We start from the raw sequence: 21235 nt of genomic DNA, 5'->3' as shown, positions 1-21235 counted from the left end.
ACCAAGTATGTTTGTAATAAAATAATTTAGCCAAATGTGCTTAAATTATTCCCAAACACACTTTTACAAAGACTTGATATAACACTAGGACTCACCTAAGACTTTGTCAAGGAATTCCACCCTAGCTTTGGGGTTTAAGCTGGAAGAAAAACTTTGCTGATTATCCGTGTTTAGAAACACACATAATTCGGTGAGGTTAAAAAACCTCATAGTATGAAATCCTTTATCAAAATCAGAGGCTTACCTAGGTGTTGTTACATAATTAAACAGTCATACTAGCATCATTTACAATATAACTTGCAGAAATTGGGTTTACAATGATACAACAGTGTTGGCTGATGACTTTGAACTTTGAAAAAATTTCTTCACATCTTTGTACTTTGCTTCCTTGGACTTTTTACAAAGTGCGGTCAACAGGATGCATTCTCTTCTTCTTTTTCTCTTAGTCTTTAGATCTAGCTTACTAACTTGTCTCTCTTGCGTTGCTAGTTTCATTGTTGTCATAGTTTAGATTTGATCTCTTTAGTTGGAGTCATCAATTTGCTACTTGATCTAAAGTGCATGTGAAACATCTCTTTTCTTTTGTTTCATTTGCAATTGAAGATTAAAAGTGGTTTTTCTAATCTCTTGTTAGCAATCTCATTTGCCATCTTTCAATTGTGCTTTAATTATATAGCTTTACTTGTTTCTATTTTCTAAATTAAGTAAAGACATCTTAAGAAACATTTGCTTTCAAAGGCATTTGGATATTGCTCTAATTTCTAATCTAATTGCATCTCTCTTGTTTCATTGAGAAATCTTAAAATTTGCTTCGTTGGTCATTATCTCAAGCTCATAATCTTGTGTTCTAAGTGATTATCATAAATCTTGGTTATAAGTTTTCTCACTTGAAGCACCATTCTAATTGGATCTCATTGAAGCATTTGCATTTGCATCTTAGATCTAGATTTCCATCCTAAAATTTACCACCATGCATAAGCTCGGTTGATAGAAAGATAGGACAATCTTCTCCATATCCAATTTGAGAAGATTGACCGTTAAACAATGGTTAAAACAAATGACCTTGCAGTTCTCTTACGACTGATCCCTTATAGGAATGAAGGCACTTGGGTTGCTAGAACTCTTGGGTACGTGTCACTAATGAGGCCTTAGCCTCCTTCCCTAACAGTTCCCCAACAACTTTGTTCTAAGACTTGCTTCGATAATTGAGGAGAAGGCCTTCACCTTAGAATAGACATAAAATTAAAATTAAGCAAGATCTTGCACCTCACATAGATATATCTTGCATTCGTTCATTTTGCATTTCAATTGATTATCTGTAAATTGGAATTGTGTGCTCATTTACTTGCGAATCTTACATTGTTGTACTTGTCATTTTCAAGTTTACTGTTTCTTAAATATCATTTTACTTGAAGTGCAAGTCTTATCTACATTGCAAGTTTGTCTTTTATTACTCATATATCCAATTGTTGGAATCTCTTGATCTCTCATACTAGCCTTGTCTTGCAGTATTGCTTGTCTTGTGACTTGAGATATAGTTTATTTTGTGCAAGTACTTTAATTTATATTTTGAGCATTAATATTAAGGCACTGGTCTCTCACTCTTTATCATTCTAAGTGTCATTAAATCTATCTTTTAACATTCACCTTGCTCAAGAATAATAATTTCACTTGCCAATTAACTTTAAATCAAGTTATCTAGAGAGGTAATTGCCTTGCCCTTAGTCTCCTAGAACTTGTTGTTCCAACAAGTTTTCCTCTTTCATCCATCTTCAGGGACTACCACCCATAACTTGTCTAGGAGACAACTTAGACGGAGTGAGTAGAGAATAGGTGACAATCCCTACTTTGAGCATTGCTCCTTAGGTGTACACTTTGGGCGACCAAAGGCATGTAGAGGAGGCAATGTAGGAAGGTAGCTTCCAAGTGTAAGAAAGGGGGAGTGAACTCATTCTTTCATGCCACCTTAACCAACAATTGGGCAACTAACTTGAGCTACTCTATATGACTGAACTCGACCCCCATATTTGAAGGAACTCATCTTCCTTAGCTTTGACTTGGCCTAGTGGGTGTTAGAAAATCATAAAGGTAGAAAGATTTTCTTATATAGATAATTATTTGTGACTCTTTTATCTTTATGTTTTTCTTTTATCTTTTAGTTCATCAAGCAATTACCAAACAATAGCACAAAGACACCAGATGTAGGTAGACAGCCAGGGAAAAAACCCCTATCTAGGGGAAAACCCAGTCAACGATTCTTCCTTCAATAGTTTCACGAGATAATCCAAGACTCTTGACCTAGACAAGGACTTCCTCCCCACCAAGTCAACCCTCTCTTTCCTCTTGCACATGATAGCCCTTCAACAACAACTTTGACCTAACAACAACAACTAGTAGCAACGACTTCGACGAAGCAACTGGTAGCAGCAACAACTTTGACCTGGCAATAAAGACTTCGATCTTCCTAGATACTCCACTCATGTGAGAAATAGATGGCCCAAAACTTCGATCTTGATGTCTTCTTCCTTCCTTCCAAATTTCGTGCCCTTTTCCAACTCTTTTCTAACTTTGCACTTTTTAGCTACCTTGGCTTGTAAGTCGAACTTGTGTATCTCAAATGAATTGCACTACACTGTATTTATAACCTTCTAGTGAGGTCAAATTACCCTTCTTGAAGCCGACTTGATCTTCTTGAGCCCAACTTGGTGTGGAGGGGACAAATAGTCAATTTGACTCAATATTAATTCTTTTTACATGATTCAAAAGCCCAAGAAGGGTCTCTTTAAATGGACAATGACTCTAATGGCTCAGAATAAATCCTGGAAGTTCTCAGTTGGGATTTTGACCTATAACATGATGACCTAAGCATGAAATCCATGCTTTAATAAGTCATAATAATAATAATGAAATATGTTTTTCATTCTTTTGATAAATACATTTTGCTATGACTCAAATACATTTATGAAGACCGAACCTAGTTACATTTTTCAACACTCCCTCTTAACTGGGGACGTATTCATAATAACAAGTACAAGGAAGATCTCAAAACATATGAAATATGAAGAGTTTAGGCACCACAATGCCATGGACTAGATTCTTGACCAGGGCAATCTATCCAAGGTCCTCCAACAATTTAGACACTCACGGTGCCACGGACTAGATTCCTGACCAGGGCAATCTATCCGGGTGGGACTAAGATGGACTAAAGCTTTCATCCAGTCTAGGTACCATCAGGCTTACTTGCTAACCATCAACCCAGGGATCCAGGTGTGTATCCGAGGTCAAAGCTCTATGACCAATGCCACCCTCCCTACTTCGAGATCCATACATCAACACAAAGTGCCAGCTAGATGTCCTCCCAGGCAATGTGTCTTACACACAAAGCCTCAACACTCCCGATTATTCCAATCGGTAACAAATCCTCCCTGATCAAATAGATCGGTAACAAATCTCTCTCGTGTAACCAACATGCTATCAAACCTTTGAGAGATTACTTGTACAAAAAGAACCCCAATCAGTAACAAACTTTCAAATGTACATAAGTAAACACAAGCCTCTGGGGTCTTTCAAAGAACTTGATGTTGCTTCTCAATTTGTCACAGTAGGACTTTCAAATGAATCTTGACAGAAGATTTCTTAATCTTACATTTTCCTTTCCTACTTAACATGCAACAACATATTTGTTGGAATTTCTAAGTCTGACACGTTAGAAACCCTTCATGCACTTTACTGATTTATTCCTACCTACTTGTTATGTTAATTAACAAGTTATTTACCATGTAAATACTGGAAATAAATACATGTACATGCTCAACACATTACAGATCATGAACTGAAGGAAATAGAAACAAGCACACAAGTGACACCGTTGTTTTTGGACTAATGTCCCCGGAAAAACCCAATGCGAGAAAACCGGTGTAGTTATCTGAGGGTTTTCTTATTAAGCAATATCAGAGTACAATTTGGGTGCCGAAATTGGCCTACCCAACAGAGAATTTCCCTGGCAGTAATACCTCTCAGTTTCTGACAAATCTCCTGGCTGAAACCCCGGATAAACCTTCCGACAACTACTCAGCACAAATCTGCCCTAGAAACCCCAGCGTCAGCCTCTCTCTGGACTGCGTTAGCCCCTCTCTGCCCAGCGTTGGCCCTGCATCCCCCCAGATGGGTCTGTGTCAGCCTTAGGAGGCCTGCGTCAGCCCTCTAGCCCTCTGCGTCAGCAATGCTGGCCTCTCTGAGGCTTTGCACAACTCCCAGCTGCCTTTGCATGGCCCTGCGTGAGCCTTGGGTGGCTCTGCGTCACTCTCCCCGGCTACTGTGCTGCTCTCCCGACACTATCTCTGCCTCTTTGTACTTAAATGCCCCTCAGCTGCATCTCTCGATCACTAATTCTATCTCTCTTAGCAAACCCCGCTCTAGAGAATAGAATGATTGATCACTCTGGTGTGTTCTCCAAGTGACCCTCAAGCCTCCTCTTATACTTTTCTCATTGACATATCAACGGCTGAGATTAAGTCCCTAATCAACGACTAAGATGAGATCTGGCTTGATCCATGTCTTTTGGACCATTCTAACACAAATCCATATTAATACACATTAATATTTTAATTTCCCTAAGTTTAGACTTAGGGACTCCATTAAAAATATTAATTATTTTAATCTCCTAAATTGTTTAGAATATGCCCAAACGATTTCTGGGTATTGGAGATCTCATGTGCCCCAATCTCTCCACCAAATTTCGTGGCTAGAGCACATCCGATGCTACCCCAAATCAACAATATTCTACAATCAGATCCTGCCCTCCTTATCTCAGTAGCTCTTCAAAATGCATTCTCCAATTTCTTTTTCAAGATGTCCATCATGACTATGATGTTCCATCCCTCTTAACTAGGGAGATTCCTTTCATTCAAGCTCCCTCTTAATTTAGGGAGCTCAACTTCTTCTTATGACATTGGAGAATCCTTCATGGCGTCCATCCTTCTCATCAGAGTTATCATGACCATTATAACTTTCTTCATCATGTTTATAAAATGAACATCTTCACCATTTTGAAGATTATGTACCTGCACAGCTTAGATAGCAAGTACAACCAAATCTATAGAAGCATGAAGTTAACTATTTCAGAATCATACAATAATGGAAGCATTAGACTTTAGACATCAAATACCCAAACTTAGTTAGGTTTACAAACAAGAGACGCATACTTTTCTACTTCAACTTTTTGCTAGGGCTTTGTCATAAACCCTAGACTTCATCATTAAGACTTCGAGCATCTCAATCAAGATAACAACCTTCATTTTATCTAGGGTTTCAATATTTTCTTCTAGAGGTATGACATACCTTACTACAATATATTTCAAACCCTAGAAGCAATTCAAACAAATATAGTTCGACAATGCATCTAACAACTTTAGAACTCATATGCTAGACTTCCACTAGGATTTAATGCAAGATCCTAGATTTCATACATGAGATATTAAGCTTCAACAATCAAAACCAATCACAACTCAAATTTAGATTTCAACAATCTTTCATAAATCTCAAATTATCACACTTGTCATCACATATTAGAGAATTGAACTTTTACTAAGGTTTAGTTACAAAACACTAGAATTCACAAACACTATCATCCTAGAGAATCAAACTTCGACTATGGCTTAGTTCCAAACCCTAGGATTCATGACCATCAATCGATTAGGTCAACACATATATCTAAGATTCCATCATCATCCACAAGCATATGATAACATGTGTTAGTCAAACCCAATGACACAAATATCAATATATTAAAAGTTAGACATATAACAAACTTGATCAGACTAGGGTTTCGATCGGATAAACACACATATACCTAGGATTTCATTCTTAGGACATTATCTAAAATAAGGGTCTTGCTTATACACCCTACCAAACCCTAACGATCTAGGGTTTCAATACATAACACAACAAACCCTAATTTATCAATACTTCAAAGGTTTGGGATTTCAGACATCACCATTCAACCCTAACAAGTTAGGGTTTTCATAACCATACTAAAACCCAAACATGACATCATCAAAGCATCAAACATCAAGAATAACATTCTCTTAGACTTCACCAATAACCCTAAGTAGGCTAGGGTTTCACACATTATCATCGACATACCCTTAAGTTAGGGTTTTTACAAAGAACCTTTCTAGGGTTCCACAAGAATAATCAAAGATATGAGGAGGGTAGATTTATCTAATGATGAATCACCCAATCAAGAATCTTTATGATTCAAGAGAGCTAGACACAATAATGTTAGTAATGTAGAATAGTTTATCAAGAATGAATATACCTTTATGAAGAGAGCAAAACTTATAGTTTAAGGCATACCTGTTGTTTCTTAACAAACCTTGTAACTCCAACGCTTTGTCTTTGTGAGACCTTCTTCCATAATCTTTGAGTATTCAACAATATTTTCCTAAAGAAGGAAAATATGAATAGGATGTGATTAGTATTTAATGCAAACAAACTTAAATAAGTAAGGAGAACTAAAAATGAAAAGGTAATAAGATACTTATCTTTGGAGGTTGTGAGGTCTCCCTCCAAGCTTGAGGGATACCTATAAACAAATCAAAAATGTTTTTCCGAAATATGTTAAACCTACAAATACTAGAAATAAAAAAAATGAAACAAATAAAGCTTAGAGCAAAGGACTTAGTAGTGTAAGACCCTTATATCTAGTTCTTCTACTTTATTCTTCTTTGGAGATTCTTCTTCAGCAACATTAGCTTTGTCCCTGTTCCTTTTCTTATTTTTCGGGTTGTCAAGACAATCACTTTTATAGTGACCCATTTTATGACATTTGTAATAGTCTATTTTGGACATGTCTACCTTCCTTCTTAACCCTTTTGACTTCTTAAAGTTTCCTTTCTTGTGATAAGCAGATTATGCATTTGAAACTCTCTTCTTCATTGTTGGATACTAATGAGATTCTCATCTCTTCTTGGCTACAAGCATTCCATAATTGTTCAAATGATGGAGTTTCTTTCCAGCTGTTGAGTCCTGAAGCAAAAACACTCCATGTAGGTGGCAATCCCAATAATGCAGTAATCACTAGCTCTTTTTCTGGTACAATCTCATCTATGGCTTGAAGGTCATCTCTAATTCTAGCTATCCTTACAAATAAGGAAGCCACAGTGTCATCTTTTGTCATTTTTGTGGTCCTTAATTCATTCTTCAGACTTGCTACTTGACCGATGTTCTTGATAGTGAACAATTTTGATAAGGCTTCATACATTTCTTGAGCATGGTCTATGTTGGAAATGTATGGGACAATATTGTCCTTTATACCTTCTACCATTAGTGTCATAGCCAATATTTCTGACTCTCTATACTTCACTTTATCTGCATCACTAGATCCTTCGGTAGGTTTCTTCACTTTTCCTCTGACCAAATCCAAGACTTTGTTCTTTTCAAGAATGAGATCAATTCTTTTCATGCTCCTTCTAATTTGTTCTCTCCCTTTATTGTGTTATATATTGTCCTTGAAGGTAGTAAGCTTCTTTCCTTATAGGATCTCCTTATATGATCCCTTGCTCAATCCTTTTGAGGTTTCTTAGACTCCTTTCAGTAGATCCTCAAACTGCCTTTTTCCTTCTTCACCTTAGCTCTGATACCATGTTAGAAAATCAGAAAGGCAAAAATATTTTCTTATATAGATAATTACTTGTGATTCTTTTATCTTTATGTTATTCTTTTATCTTTTAGTTCATCAAGCAATTACCAAAACAATAGCACAAAGGCACCAGATGTAGGCGGATAGGTAGGGTAAAAACCCTCTTATGTAGGGGAAAACCTAGTCAACAATGCTTCCTTCAATAGTTTCACGAGATAATCCAAGACTCTTGACCTAGACAATAACTTCCTCCACACCAAGTCAAGCCTCTCTTTCCTCTTGCAGATGATAGCCCTTCAACAACAACTTTGACCTAGCAGCAACAACTAGTAGCAACAACTTCGACCCAGCGACTGGCAGCAACTGGTAGCAACAACAACTTCGACCTAGAAATAAAGACTTCGATCTTCCTAGATACTCCACTCATGTGAGAGATAGATGGCCCAAAACTTTGATCTTGATGTTTTCTTCCTTCCTTCCAAATTTCATACCCTTTTTCAGCGCTTTTCTAACTTTGCACTTTTTAGCTGCCTTGGTTTGTTAGTCGAACTTGTGTATCTCAAATGAATTGCACTGCACTGTATTTATAGCCTTCTAGTGAGGTCATATTACCCTTCTTGAAGCCGACTTGATCTTCTTGAGGCCGACTTGGTGTGGAGGGAACAAATAGCCTATTTGACTCAATTTCAATTCTTTTTACATGATTCAAAAGCCCAAGAAGGGTCTCTTTAATGGAAAATGACTCTAATGACTCGGAATATATCCTAGAAGTCCTTAATGGGGACTTTTACCTAAAACATGATGACGCAAGCATGAAACCCATGATTTAATAATTCATAATAATAATAATAATAATAATATTTTCTTCATTCTTTTGATAAATATATTTCATTGTGACTCAAACACATGTATGAAGACGAAACCTAGTTACATTTTTCAGCAGTGGGCAGCCACTAGATTCCTTAACTCGTAGGCCTTACTTGGCCTCCAAATCAGCATTAAACTCAACCTTATTTTCCTTGTCACTTCACTTCATTATAGGTGGCACTTAGTCAACTCAAAACATGTTTCTGCGTTGTCCTTAGTTATTTAATGACTGATTTTCCTTGTCTTTTTATCACTTTTTTGAGTAAAAGTGAATTTCCATGGGGAAATATTTATTTTTTGCACCCCAAAGTATGTACTAAGATAATGTTGGTACTCTGAGTATGAATTTTGGGTACTCACATGCCATACAACATTTCCTAGTGTCATTTTTATTCTTCACATACAATATAATTAAAGATTTTTAATTATTAAAAAATCCTAGAAATACCTAATGCAATTTTGTAAGACTGTGGATAATGCCTAGCATGGTAATATATATTAACCCTAGACTTAGAAAACACACTTAAGGCCCAGTTATTAAGACATACTTCAACTTTGGAGGTTATGAGTGAAAAAAACTCAATTAGTTATTTATCGCTAAAAAGTGAAAATAATTAATTAAGTGAAAAAAACACTATAGAGCAACTTCCTTAGTAACCAGGTCCCAAGGGTCTAAGTCTATTACATAAGTTCATCATGCTAGTGTCATTTTATACAATTCCCCCATGGGGGTACGGAATTTGCATAAAAGAAGAGAGAGAAGTTAGAGAGAGAAAAGGGGCAAAATTGCCCTGATGCCTTCTGAACTTCAAAATTTTTTATTGGTGCCCTATCCATTGGGCAATGGAGTCTAGTTCCCAGCTAGGTACATCTGAGCAGGTATTAGGGACAACAACAGATATTTCAAGGGTAGCAACAAATAGCCCAATTGTTAGCACAAGGGAAACAACAGATAGCCCAAGGAGCAACAACCATAATCCTGGCTCTTTCAATATCTTTGCACAAGCCAACACAAGGGCAACTAGTAGAAGGAATTATCGGCCTCTACATCCCCAATTTCTAAATGGTCAGGGGGCAACAGCCCAAGGAGCAACAGAACGAAATGGGAATTTTATTGAATACTTTCGAGAGTACACAACACTAGGTGAAGATGTACTGGCAACCATGACTTTCCATGAGTTCACCAACATCAAGCACAAAAATAGGCCCAAGGCATAGTAGAATGATGATTTGATACGCAAGTTGCGGAAATTGTCCATCCACTCTTTTGATGGATCATCTAAAATTCTAAATGCTCAACAAGGTCTTGGGTACAAAAGCTGGACACTTGCTTCCAACTTAATCGCATGCTGGAATCAATCGCTATCAAATTTGCCACATTGCATTTGAAAGGGGAGACACATGAATGGTGGTACCATGGATTGGTCACCTTAGGGCACTTCGACATAACCTCTTATGTGGTTTTCACTCAAGCATTGATAGAACATTTTGACCAAAAGGATCCTGGTATACACTTCAAAGAGCTAGCACAACTCAAGCAGACTGAGACACCAGAGTCCAACATTTTAGAATTTTAGTAGTTAGCTGTCATGGTGATAGATATATTAGAGTAGAGGTTAGTCATGCTATTCATAAAAGATTTAGTCGAACCATTGCATGGTTGGGTCAAGTCTTTCAAATCTGCCACATTGCATGATGCCATCACTAAGACACGAGATATGGGAGATGCTACACCAAAGATGAAATTTCCATCCAAACCTCTAATCCCTCCGAAAGACAAAGACAAGAAGCCATTTAAGAGAGATGGGACTATGTGTTGAGAAATCTATGGCATTCAAAGTTAACAATTTCTTTGCTTGATAATTGCTTGTGATATGCTTTTACTTCTTAGCTTATGATATTTTCTTTGTTAGCTTATTAGTGTGTTCTCTTCATCAAGACAATTATCAAAATAAATAAAAACAAGTGACACAGTATATAGGCTTCTCCAACCAGGGCCAAAACCTCTCACCTCTTGAGAGGAAAACCCGATCAAATTTTTTCTTCTAGATCTTCAATTGATAAGTACCAAGACCTTGACACAGACCCTTGACTCTAGTATCCTCTCAAGAACCTTGTCACCAACCTTGATGCTTTGCCTCTTCCTTCCTTCGCCTTTCTTCTTGATCTTGAGCTGCTCTCCTCAGCTCCTTTTAGAGAAACTCAGTTTCTATCCTTCTCACTGCTCCTTCTCGAATTCCCTTAGAGAATGTCGGTCTCTAGGTCTTTACTTCGACCTTCCCAGAAGAATCCTTTCTTGCTGCCCTAGAAGAAAGTCTTTTCGCTGGTCCATAAGAAACTTCACTGCCCTAGAAGAAACTTTGCTGCCCTAACTTTGCACTACTCAGAAGAACCTTCACTATACCCAGAAGAAACTCTCTTTCACTGGCCCAGAAGAAACCCTAACTTCGCATTACCTAGAAGAATCCTTTCTCTCCCTTCGCCACATTTCTTTTCTCCTCCTTCTTCATAATACTACCTTTCACCCTTTCTTTTCACTTCTTCAAGTCGAGTTGCTTGTCCGAATTGTGTGTCTCTAAATGAGGCCGAGTTCCTCTATTTATACACTTCCTCATAGGGTCTTTAGGCTAACTTGACAACTAGAGTTAGGCCGACTTGATCTAGCAGCTTCTTCATCGTTTGTAGGCCAACTTGAAGAGGTTATGTGACAAGTTCTTGGAGGATACCTTACATAGACAATATTGACCTTTCACAAAGTGTAACATGACTTCATTTACATGACAATGATTCTTATATTTTATGACTAGATGAAAAATAAATCATAAAGACTCTCAATGGGAGTCTTGACGCAAAAACAAAATCTCTTGCTCATGAAACCCATGAAGCAAGTCAATATAATAATTTCATTTTTCTTATTTACATCTCATTATATAAAATCATAATTGCATGTCATTATGAAGACCAAACCTAGTTACACTTTTCAACACTCCCTCTTAACTAGGGAGGTATTCATAATGGTACTTGGACTTTCTCAATCTGAAGAATCTCTCATAAGAAGAATTCGGATTTGTAACTCATTTGTATAGCATCATACCAACCAACATTGTTATATAGCAAGGCCTTGACTAACAACTCTATCTCTCCACAAGATCAGAGGACAATGCTGGCGAGACTAATGATTTATAGATAAACTCATCATTGTCTCTCTAGGAACATACCCCACCCAGTTCACTGAGGATATGCTCCATAAGGACTATTCTTTTCTTGGACTCCCTAGTCCCACAAAGAATATCGGTCCTCCACGACTACTCTTTCATGGGATGCCCTATCTCATCCCCTAAGAGCATCGGATGCCAAATGATTATATAATCCTCCATTCTGTCTTCCCAGATGAACAGCAAAACAACATGTCTATCACTCCTTTTTATACCAGGAGGTTTTATTCCATTAAAGGAATGTACTCATTCCTATCACAGAGGAATGTACCTAAGCTTCCAACTTAGGAATTTCCAAGTTTCTTCCAAGTAAGAAACTTCTTCTCAGTCTCTCTCTTAATTAGGGACCTATCACAGCTCCTTATGTGAGATCCTGAAAAAACCGATTGCTTGAAGAGCTCCTTCCTTCGATGTCATGAATTTCTTCTTCGTTCTTCATCTTTGGGAACTTCTACATAGGGCACAAGTCATCCATCACTTTTGTTCATGAGTCAATCATGTCCTCAACTCATCAGAAATGATCCATCAGATCTTCCATCTGGCTTTGCTTCATGTTGTTTTGCTTTTATACCATATTTTGGAAGGACATTACATCCTTTTATATGGTCTGTTTGGAAGTCATTCACAGACCTTCCCTTTGACAGTTCTACATAAGCCCAACCAAATGTTAGTTCAAACATAATCAATCATTTCAAATTAGAATTACCTTTGTGATGATCTTTCACCATGACATCTTCTTGTAAGTATCAACATCCTGTATGCAGATTGACATATCTCCCACTGATATCCTTTGTCAAGGGTCTCTATCTTTTTCCGACTTCCATCAGAGTCTTCACATCCTTCCGGGAGATCTTCTAGTCAAATCTTCTTGGACTTCAGATGTTGAATGCCTTTTATCTTCGTTGCATATTATCACGATCTCTTCCTATCTCTTCACACACACTTCATTCCCAGGAGCTTCCAATCATAGTTCCTTGATTGTAGTCAGCTTCCTCATGATTCATGTGAGAACATATTATGTTGATTTCATCTAGTGTGACTTATGCTTTGCTGCAATCTTTTGGAGGAGGAGATCCTTTCTTCTTTTGATCATGTTTCCCAAGATGGAGATAGTGATCCATATTATTTGCAACCATATGACATGACTTTTATAATATCCTATGTCAGCATACATACCTCATCTTTCTTTCGGTCATCTAGACTTCTTCATTTGAAAGGACTTTATCTTTCAACCTGCTTTCCTGTTATGTCATCATACCATCATTCCTTGAATCCCACGAGTTGGAATTCCTGATGAAAACCTTTTGCTTCCTTTCTACATTGGTGAATCCTTTGATGAGAATTCTATCAAAGAAACTCAAGGATGTTTCATATCCTTACCCGACATATGTTTTCTTCTATGATGATCTCAGTCGATGATGACCTCTGCTTCTATAAGTATTAAAGAGGTTTCCTAAGAGCTTCCTATCCTTTGAAATCAGTAGGATCTGTACCAGACTTACTTTCTGCTTTCCATGCCATGAGCTCTTCTAATGTTTCTATCACGATGCTTCTTTCTAATTTGATGCATCCTATCTTATTTACATTGCTTCCTATCTATAACTTATAAGTGAAAAGAACCTTCTAATGAAGAAGATCAACTTAGTCATCTTCTTGCTTCTTCCTTCTTATGCTTCTTTGTCTTTGGTTCTTTCACTTCATCAGTAGAATAGTCTTCTTCCCTGTCCCTCTTGCGATTAGGACAGTCCATTCTGTAGTGCCCAAATTTATTACAACCATAGCATCTTTCTTTAGCGATGCTCTTCTTTTTCTTCTTTGTATTACTAAATGTTCCAAATTTTCCCTTTCGTCTTGACACTATTTGTTCCCTTCCATTCTTCATCCCGTCTTCCTCTGCCTTGCAGAGAGACCATAACCTGATGAATGGGATAGCTTCCTCTTCCCTAGTGGTAATGAGGTTACCTTGTTCATCAATTAATGCATTTAGAATAACAGAGATTATTTCGTTATCAGATATTATCTCTCCTAGGTCCTTCAATTGACCTTTTATTTGAGATGCCTTAGAGAGACATGACGATATCCCTTCATCCTTTGACACCTTCAATTTATGAAGATTAGACCTAAGTGATAAGATCTTTTCTATTGTGCTTCTAGAGAAAAGTTCTCCCAGCTTATCATATATTTCTTTAGATGTCTCTAGCTTGGCTACATAGGAAATGAGTGAATCTTTGATGGACTCCTTGAGAATCTTTTGAGCCTTGAGATCCCTTTCCATGTATTCCAACAATGCTTGTTCTTCGGATGGCTTGGAGACCTTCCCATGGACATGATCAATGACTTCATTTACTTCGAGGACAATGTCTATTCTTCTTTTCCAAACAAGGAAGTTTGATATCCCAACCAACTTTTGGTCTTCTTTAAAACATGTTGTCATTTTTACTAGATTGTATTATAATAAGCGGTACTTGTGAAGATCAAATCTTCAACTTGGTGATGAACTTGGTACTTCTAACTTCAAATCTTTCGGTGAGGGAGGACTGCCTTCTATGAGATCTTTGCTTCAATAGAGAGAGGATTGACTTTTGATTCAATCTTCCTTAGATTTGAAGAGCTTTCACTTTCTTTGAAGTGCTTCTAGGGTTTTGGTTTTTCTTCCTGCATCTTTTGATCTAGGGTTTCTTTGATGTAGATATTGAACTTGTTGATAGCCTTTGACTTTTCTTTGATGCTTTCTTTGAAGATCGATTCTTGTGTGTCAACTTGCTTTGACTACCCCTTCTTGTCTTCAACACCTAAGCTCTGATACCATGTTGAGAAATCTAGGGCATTCAAAGTTAACAATTTCTCTGCTTGATAATTGCTTGTGATATGCTTTTACTTCTTAACTTATGATCTTTTCTTTGTTAGCTTATTAGTGTGTTCTCTTCATCAAGACAATTACCAAAATAAATAAAGACAAGTGACACAGTATATAGGCTTCTCCAGCCAGGGCCAAAACCTCTCACCTCTTGAGAGGAAAACCCGATCAAAATTCTTCTTCTAGATCTTCAATTGATAAGTACCAAGACCTTGACATAGACCCTTGACTCTAGTATCCTCTCACGAACCTTGTGGCCAACCTTGATGCTCTGCCTCTTCCTTCCTTTGCCTTTCTTCTTGATCTTGAACTGCTCTCCTCGGCTCCTTCTAGAGAAACTCGGTCTCTATCCTTCTCACTGCTCCTTCTCGACTTCCCCTAGAGAATCTTGGTCTCTAGGTCTTTACTTCGACCTTCCTAGAAGAATCCTTTCTTGCTGCCCTAGAAGAAAGTCTTTTCACTGGTCCAGAAAAAACTTCATTGCCCTAGAAGAAACTTTGCTGCCCTAACTTCGCACTACTCAGAAGAACCTTCGCTATATCCAGAAGGAACTCTCTTTCACTGGCCCAGAAGAAACCCTAACTTCGCATTACCTAGAAGAATCCTTTCTCTCCCTTCGTCACATTTCTATTCTCTTCCTTCTTCGTAACACTGCCTTTCACCCTTTCTTTGCACTTCGTTAAGTCGAGTTGTTTGTCCGAATTGTGTCTCTAAATGAGGCCGAGTTCCTCTATATATACACTTCTTCACAGGGTCTTTAGGCCGACTTGACAGTTGGAGTTAGGTCGACTTGATCTAGCAACTTCTTCATCGTTTGTAGGCCGACTTGAAGAGGTTATGTGACAAGTTCTTGGAGGATACTTTACATATGCAATATTGACCTTTCGCAAAGTGTAACATGACTTCATTTACATGACAATGACTCTTATATTTTATGACTAGATGACAAATAAATCGTAAAAACCCTCAATGGGAGTCTTGACTCAAAAACAAAATCTCCTGTTGATGAAACCCATGAAGCAAGTCAATATAATAATTTCATTTTTCTTATTTACATCTCATTACATAAAATCATAATTACATGTCATTATGAAGACCGAACCTAGTTACACCTTTCAACACTATGAAGGATAGTTTAGATGAGGAGACTCAAAACGAGTTGAGGAGGAAGAAACTTTGTTTCGCATGCAAGGAACCATGGGAACTTGGTTATGGATGTTTGGGAAAGGGGTAGATTCACTACATTGAAGTGTTGTCTGACAATGATAATGAAGATGATACAACACCAACACCAAGCAAGGAGCCTAGCAGTTTTGGAGAAGAATAGTCCCTTGAGGAGGCTAAAGGAGACGAGAAGCCATGTATAAGAATCAAAGGGGGTACTATCATCTCTCTCTTTGGAGTTCCTAATTACTACACCTTCAAGATCAAGGGTGTCATATGGGAGCAACAATTCGTGGCCTTGGTTGATGGTATAGCTACGTACAATTTTATCGATGCAATTGTGGTGGTAAGGAGAGGTATTCCCACAAAAGAATTTGAGGGCTTCAAAGTGAGATCAACTGATGGGTATAACATGACATGCATGTAGGTGATTCCATTTTTGAGCACGACATTGGGTAATTACAGGATGACCGATGATTTATATGTAATAGAACTTGTAGATACCAATGTTGTGTTAGGAGTACAATGGTTGTTTTCAATAGGAAAATTCTCAATGAATTACTAGGTGATGGACATGGAATTCCGAGCCTTAAATGGCATCATGGTAGCGTTGAGAGGTATGTCCATTGGTGGTCCTCAAACTATATCTGCTAAGCAAATGGAGGTAGTATATAAGCATGGAAATGTAGCTTGTGTAGCAGAATATTTAATCATGAATCAAGGATCAACAAGCAACAACCAACAGCGTTTTGGTACTAAGAGAAACATGGAGGCTAATGCGTTTTCCTAGAGATCAACCACATACTCACTCAGGGATATCACCAGAGATTGGAAAGGCCACCTCCTGGTAGAATATTCCAAAATAAGTTTGCTTGCGAATTGATGGACGGTCTCATCTAGGATGACAGGTGTTGAGAAATCAATATGCTACTAGATTAGGGTTGATTCCTCTTACTTGATAATTACTTGTAAATGTTTGTTGGCTTTTATTACTTTTATTATGTCTTCTTCATCAAGCAATTACCAAAATGTAAAGTACATGAAGGTCACAAAAGACAAAAAACACAAATATGTAGGCTCCAAGTTAGGGCAAAACCCCACAAGGGGGAAAACCCAAAGAAATCCTCTTCTTATAGAATCAGATCAAAGTGAGATATCCAAGACCCAAGACCAAGACCAAGACCAAGACCTCCACAAAGAACCAAGTCAACCCTCCTTCAAATCTCCTCCAACCAAATCAAAGTTAACAAAAGTCAATGTTGGTTGAACATAGAATTTTGGAATTTTGAACCTGTAATTCACATAGTTGCGCCAATGCCTTTGCACATGTGAATAAAAACAAGCAAAAATTCAATTTTTTCTCTCTTATTTGATTTCTCTTCTCTCCTTGGCCTTCGCTCTCTTTCTTCTTCTATTTGGCCCAAAAATCGATGAGTATGACGATTGATCAAATGAGGTCGAAGTGTCTTCTGTTTATAACTGTCCAGGAGGTTGAATAGGTGCCTCTTCTATGCTGACTTGTCCAGGCAGGGTGGACTTGGTCTTGTGGGTGACAAATTGACTCTTTTAACTCAAAATAAATTATTTTTCTTTTCTTACAAATAGTCCAAATGAGGTTTTGACTCAAGATAAATTTCCTTTTGACTCAATAAACCCTAGAAGCATGAAGAACGTGCTTTGACTAATGAAAAAATAATAATAATAATAATTTTTTTCTTCTTTTCGCTTTTACATGGAATACATATTGATACAAGTACGATGATAATTATGAAGATCGAACCTAGTTACATTTTCAACACTCCCTCTTAACTAGGGAGGTATTCATAATGACACAATAGGATACCAAGATATTCTCAAATTGAAATATTCTCATAAAAAGAGTTCGGATTGATAAGCATAATCATCATCATAACCAACATTGTCAAACATAGTAAGGCCTTGACTGACAAGCTCTATCTTTCCACTAGATTAGAGCACAATGCTGGGACGCATAAATTTGGACACCACCACTGCCTCTCTCTAGGCACATACCCCATTTGGATGTTCACCGGGTATGCCCTCACAGTACTATTTTTCTCTTGGATACCCTATCCTAAAAGAATATTGGTCCTCAGGACTACTCTTATCTTGGATACCTTATCCTCAAAGAGTATCGGTCCTCAAAACTACTCCTATCCTTGATACCATTCCTCAAGCAATATCAGTCCCAAATGCTTATCCAATCCTCCATTCTCCCTACCAGTGCCTTCACTAGGATTGCTTCATTTTTCACTGTTAGATCAATTGCTATTGTGATCTTTATTGCTACTTGGTCTAATCTACATTTGAATAGTCCTTATCTCTATCTCTTTTGTGTTTAGATTAAAGTAGTATCTTAAATATTCTAATTAGCAATCTCATTTGCCATCATCTACTTGTGCTTTATTGTATGTTTATCATTTGCTTTACTTGTCAGAACATATAATAAGTGAGAAACATTTTAAAGAGCACTCCCTAGTAAGGCATTTGAGTTATTGTTCTAACTCTAGATCTAAATTCCATTCTCTTCATCTATTGTTTCATTGAGAAATCTTAACTTGCTTCATTGAGTTATTGTTGTTAACTGATCTCACTATAATCTTGTGTTTTAAGTGCTCATCATAAATCTTGATTATAAGTGTGTTTGTGTTTCATTTATTGAAGCATATTGTCATAATCTTATCTCATTGAAGCATTGCATTTCCATTCTAGATCTAGATTTGCATCCTTAAAATTTACCTCCAAGCTTAAGCTCGGTTGATAGAAAGTTTAGGACATCCTTCTCCACCATTCAATTTAAGAAGCTTGATCCTTTAACAATGGTTAAAACAGGTGACCTTGCAGTTCTCTTGTGGCCCAGTTCCTTGTAGGAACGAAGGCACTTGGGTTACTATAAGCCCTGGGTAGGTATAATTAATGAGGCCACAGCCTCCTTCCCCAACACTTCTTCCAACAGCCTTGTTCTAAGACAAGTTTTGACAATTGAGGAGAAGGCATTCACCCTTTGTTTAGGCATATAAATTAAAATCAACAAATACTCTTGCATTACACATAGAATAGTCTTGCATTCTTTCATCTAACATTCTCTTTCAATTGGTTATTTGTAATTGGAACTGCGGGCTAATTGTTTACTTAAAAGCTTTACTTTATATTCTTGTACTCGTCAATTTCATGCTCATTGTCTTTTGAACGTCATATCATAATTTAAACATCTTCTACTTGAAGTACAAGTTTCATTTTCTTGCAAGTTGTATTTGAAACTTATTTCTCATGTTTCCAGTTATTTTTAATCTCTTGGTTTATTTTACTAATGCTTGTCTTGCAACAATTGCCTATCTTGTGACTTGAAACGTTGTTTTCCATTTGCAAGTAATATATCTTTACTTGAGCATTGTTTATAGGGCACTGGTCTCTCATTCAATTCTTGTTGAAAACCAATTTGATTTAATTGAATTCATCTTTTAATATTGACATTGCTCATTGATCTATAATCAAATTACACTGAATGGTAATTGCCTTGCATTAGATCTCCTTGTTGTTTTCAACAAGTTTTCCTTTCAAAATCATTTTTAGGGTCTACCCCCTCAGCTTGCCTAGGAGAGAGCTCAAACATAGTGAGTAGGGAATAGGTGACAACCCCTACTCTGAGTGTTGTGCCTTAAAGAATATACCTTGTGGGGTTGAATTTTTTTCCCAAATTTAGGTGTACATCTTAGGCGACAACAGGTGCCATTGCCAACTGTTAGTTCAAAATTGCTGCTGTGAGTGACAAAGGATAATTCAGATGAGGCCATCATTTTCCACCTTATGGGAAAAAGAACATTGTGTTGATAGGCCATGAGGGCCACACTCAATGCCAAAGAGGAAGTATGATCACTCCACGCATGCCCAGAGATCGCAATCTTCAGGTCATATCTCCAAAACCCTAGCTCCAGTGTCCAACTGAGGTTCTTAACTCAATCATTTCTGTGGTTTCTTCAGCCTCTGTTTTGGATATTCTTCATCATTTTTGAATGTACATTCACCACAAAATATGAAAGATAAACTTCTTATGCCAATTTCATCTTTATTCAGGTATCCCACCTAGTGCTTTGATTGAGAGGTGCTTCGAATGATCAATATTAATAGGAGCAACAGATTATATGCATATCTATCTGAATGTTTAGTTATGCTGTTATGCTTTTTTAAAAGTGCAACTCTTCTTGCTTTTCTGTTTTACGAAAAAATTATTGGGCTTTAACATACTTATGCGACATGTTAGGTAAATTACTCAATTGCAAATTCTAAAACGAATTTGATGTTTGTTTCCTTATTCTTCTGAGCTGAAAATATTTGCTCATTCAGAATTTGGATTTGCACTCTTATTGTATTATCTGAAGTACAATTTTTTATGTGGCAGGTCCGCCAATTGTTGGATGATTATGGGAAAGGGCATGTAATTGCAACTTGTCGAAATCCTGATTGTGCTGAAGGCCTTCTAGACCTGAAAAAGAAACACACAGATCGACTTACTCTTATACACTTAGATGTAACGGATGAAAGTAGCATCGGTGTAAGTTCTGGAAATCTTGCTTTTTGAATTTCTGGTTTGAGATACATCAATGCAATTAAACAATCATTTATGTAGCATAATATAAAGATGTTTGATGAAGTGAATTTTGCCTCCAAGATTAGTGACATAAGCAAAAACCAATATATCCAAGTTTGCTGCTGTGAATAGTGTAATCTATGATGCTAGAAGCCATTGAGTTGGCTGAAAAACAGAGGCATTCCCGAGCCTGAACTGTAAAGTTTATCATTGCATGAGACACTTATCAATTGCATCATCTTGCTATGATATAGAATGGCTCTTTGAAGGATAATTTGTTTCTATTCTGCTGCATTGTGGACAGGACAAAAAGCTTTTATCCTTATCTTGATCCTTCCATGTTTCTGACATGTAATTTGTTTCTCATGATTCATCCATCTTTGGAATCTAAGAGATGCAACGGTATCAACAGAGGACTCCAACTACTGACAGTGATTGTTTGCTTGGTTAGTTGACTTTGTTGTTTTAAACCTTCATGCTGGAGTTGCTTGTCCTGCTCTCATGCCTTTTCCAGATCCAAGACATGAGACTTACTGCTTTCACTCTACTGGTTCAACAGTTATAAGAAACATATCAATGAAAAATTTATTGCAGCCATACTAGAGAGTAAATTTGCGAAATGAGACAGGATAATGGTTCCACCTATGTGACCAGAAACAGGGAAGTAAGGACGGTTTCCCAAATGGGTATGAGTTTTAGAAATACCATATCAGAGGGAGGGAAATTGTAACATTCTTTTTAATATCAAGGAAAAATGAAAATATTTTAATTTTTGCATAAAATAAGATAATTTTATTAATGTCTGACAAATGACCACAAAAGTAGGTCAATGGGACTGAAGTGTACAACCAGTATGTAATATTCCTTTATATTTTTTAATTAAA

The 21235-nt window shown here is 37.2% G+C and overlaps 1 protein-coding gene across 4 annotated transcripts in view; it reads left to right on the top strand.

The window, feature by feature from the left end:
• The window catches only part of LOC149227922 (NAD(P)-binding Rossmann-fold superfamily protein), a 380332-nt gene that overhangs the window by 53213 nt on the left and 305884 nt on the right, over window positions 1-21235 (top strand). For all 4 annotated transcript variants that reach the window (XM_089377984.1, XM_089377986.1, XM_089377985.1 and 1 more), the window contains exon 2: window positions 20163-20315. In XM_089377984.1, coding sequence (XP_089234110.1) covers window positions 20163-20315 — 153 coding nt within the window. The remainder of the gene's footprint in view (window positions 1-20162; window positions 20316-21235) is intronic.

This window comes from Pinus tabuliformis, chromosome J, assembly GCF_031772625.1.
Source record: "Pinus tabuliformis cultivar Carrire ecotype Pingquan chromosome J, CPIR1, whole genome shotgun sequence".
Lineage (NCBI taxonomy): Eukaryota > Viridiplantae > Streptophyta > Pinopsida > Pinales > Pinaceae > Pinus > Pinus tabuliformis.
This window is presented reverse-complemented; position numbering and strand designations above follow the sequence as displayed.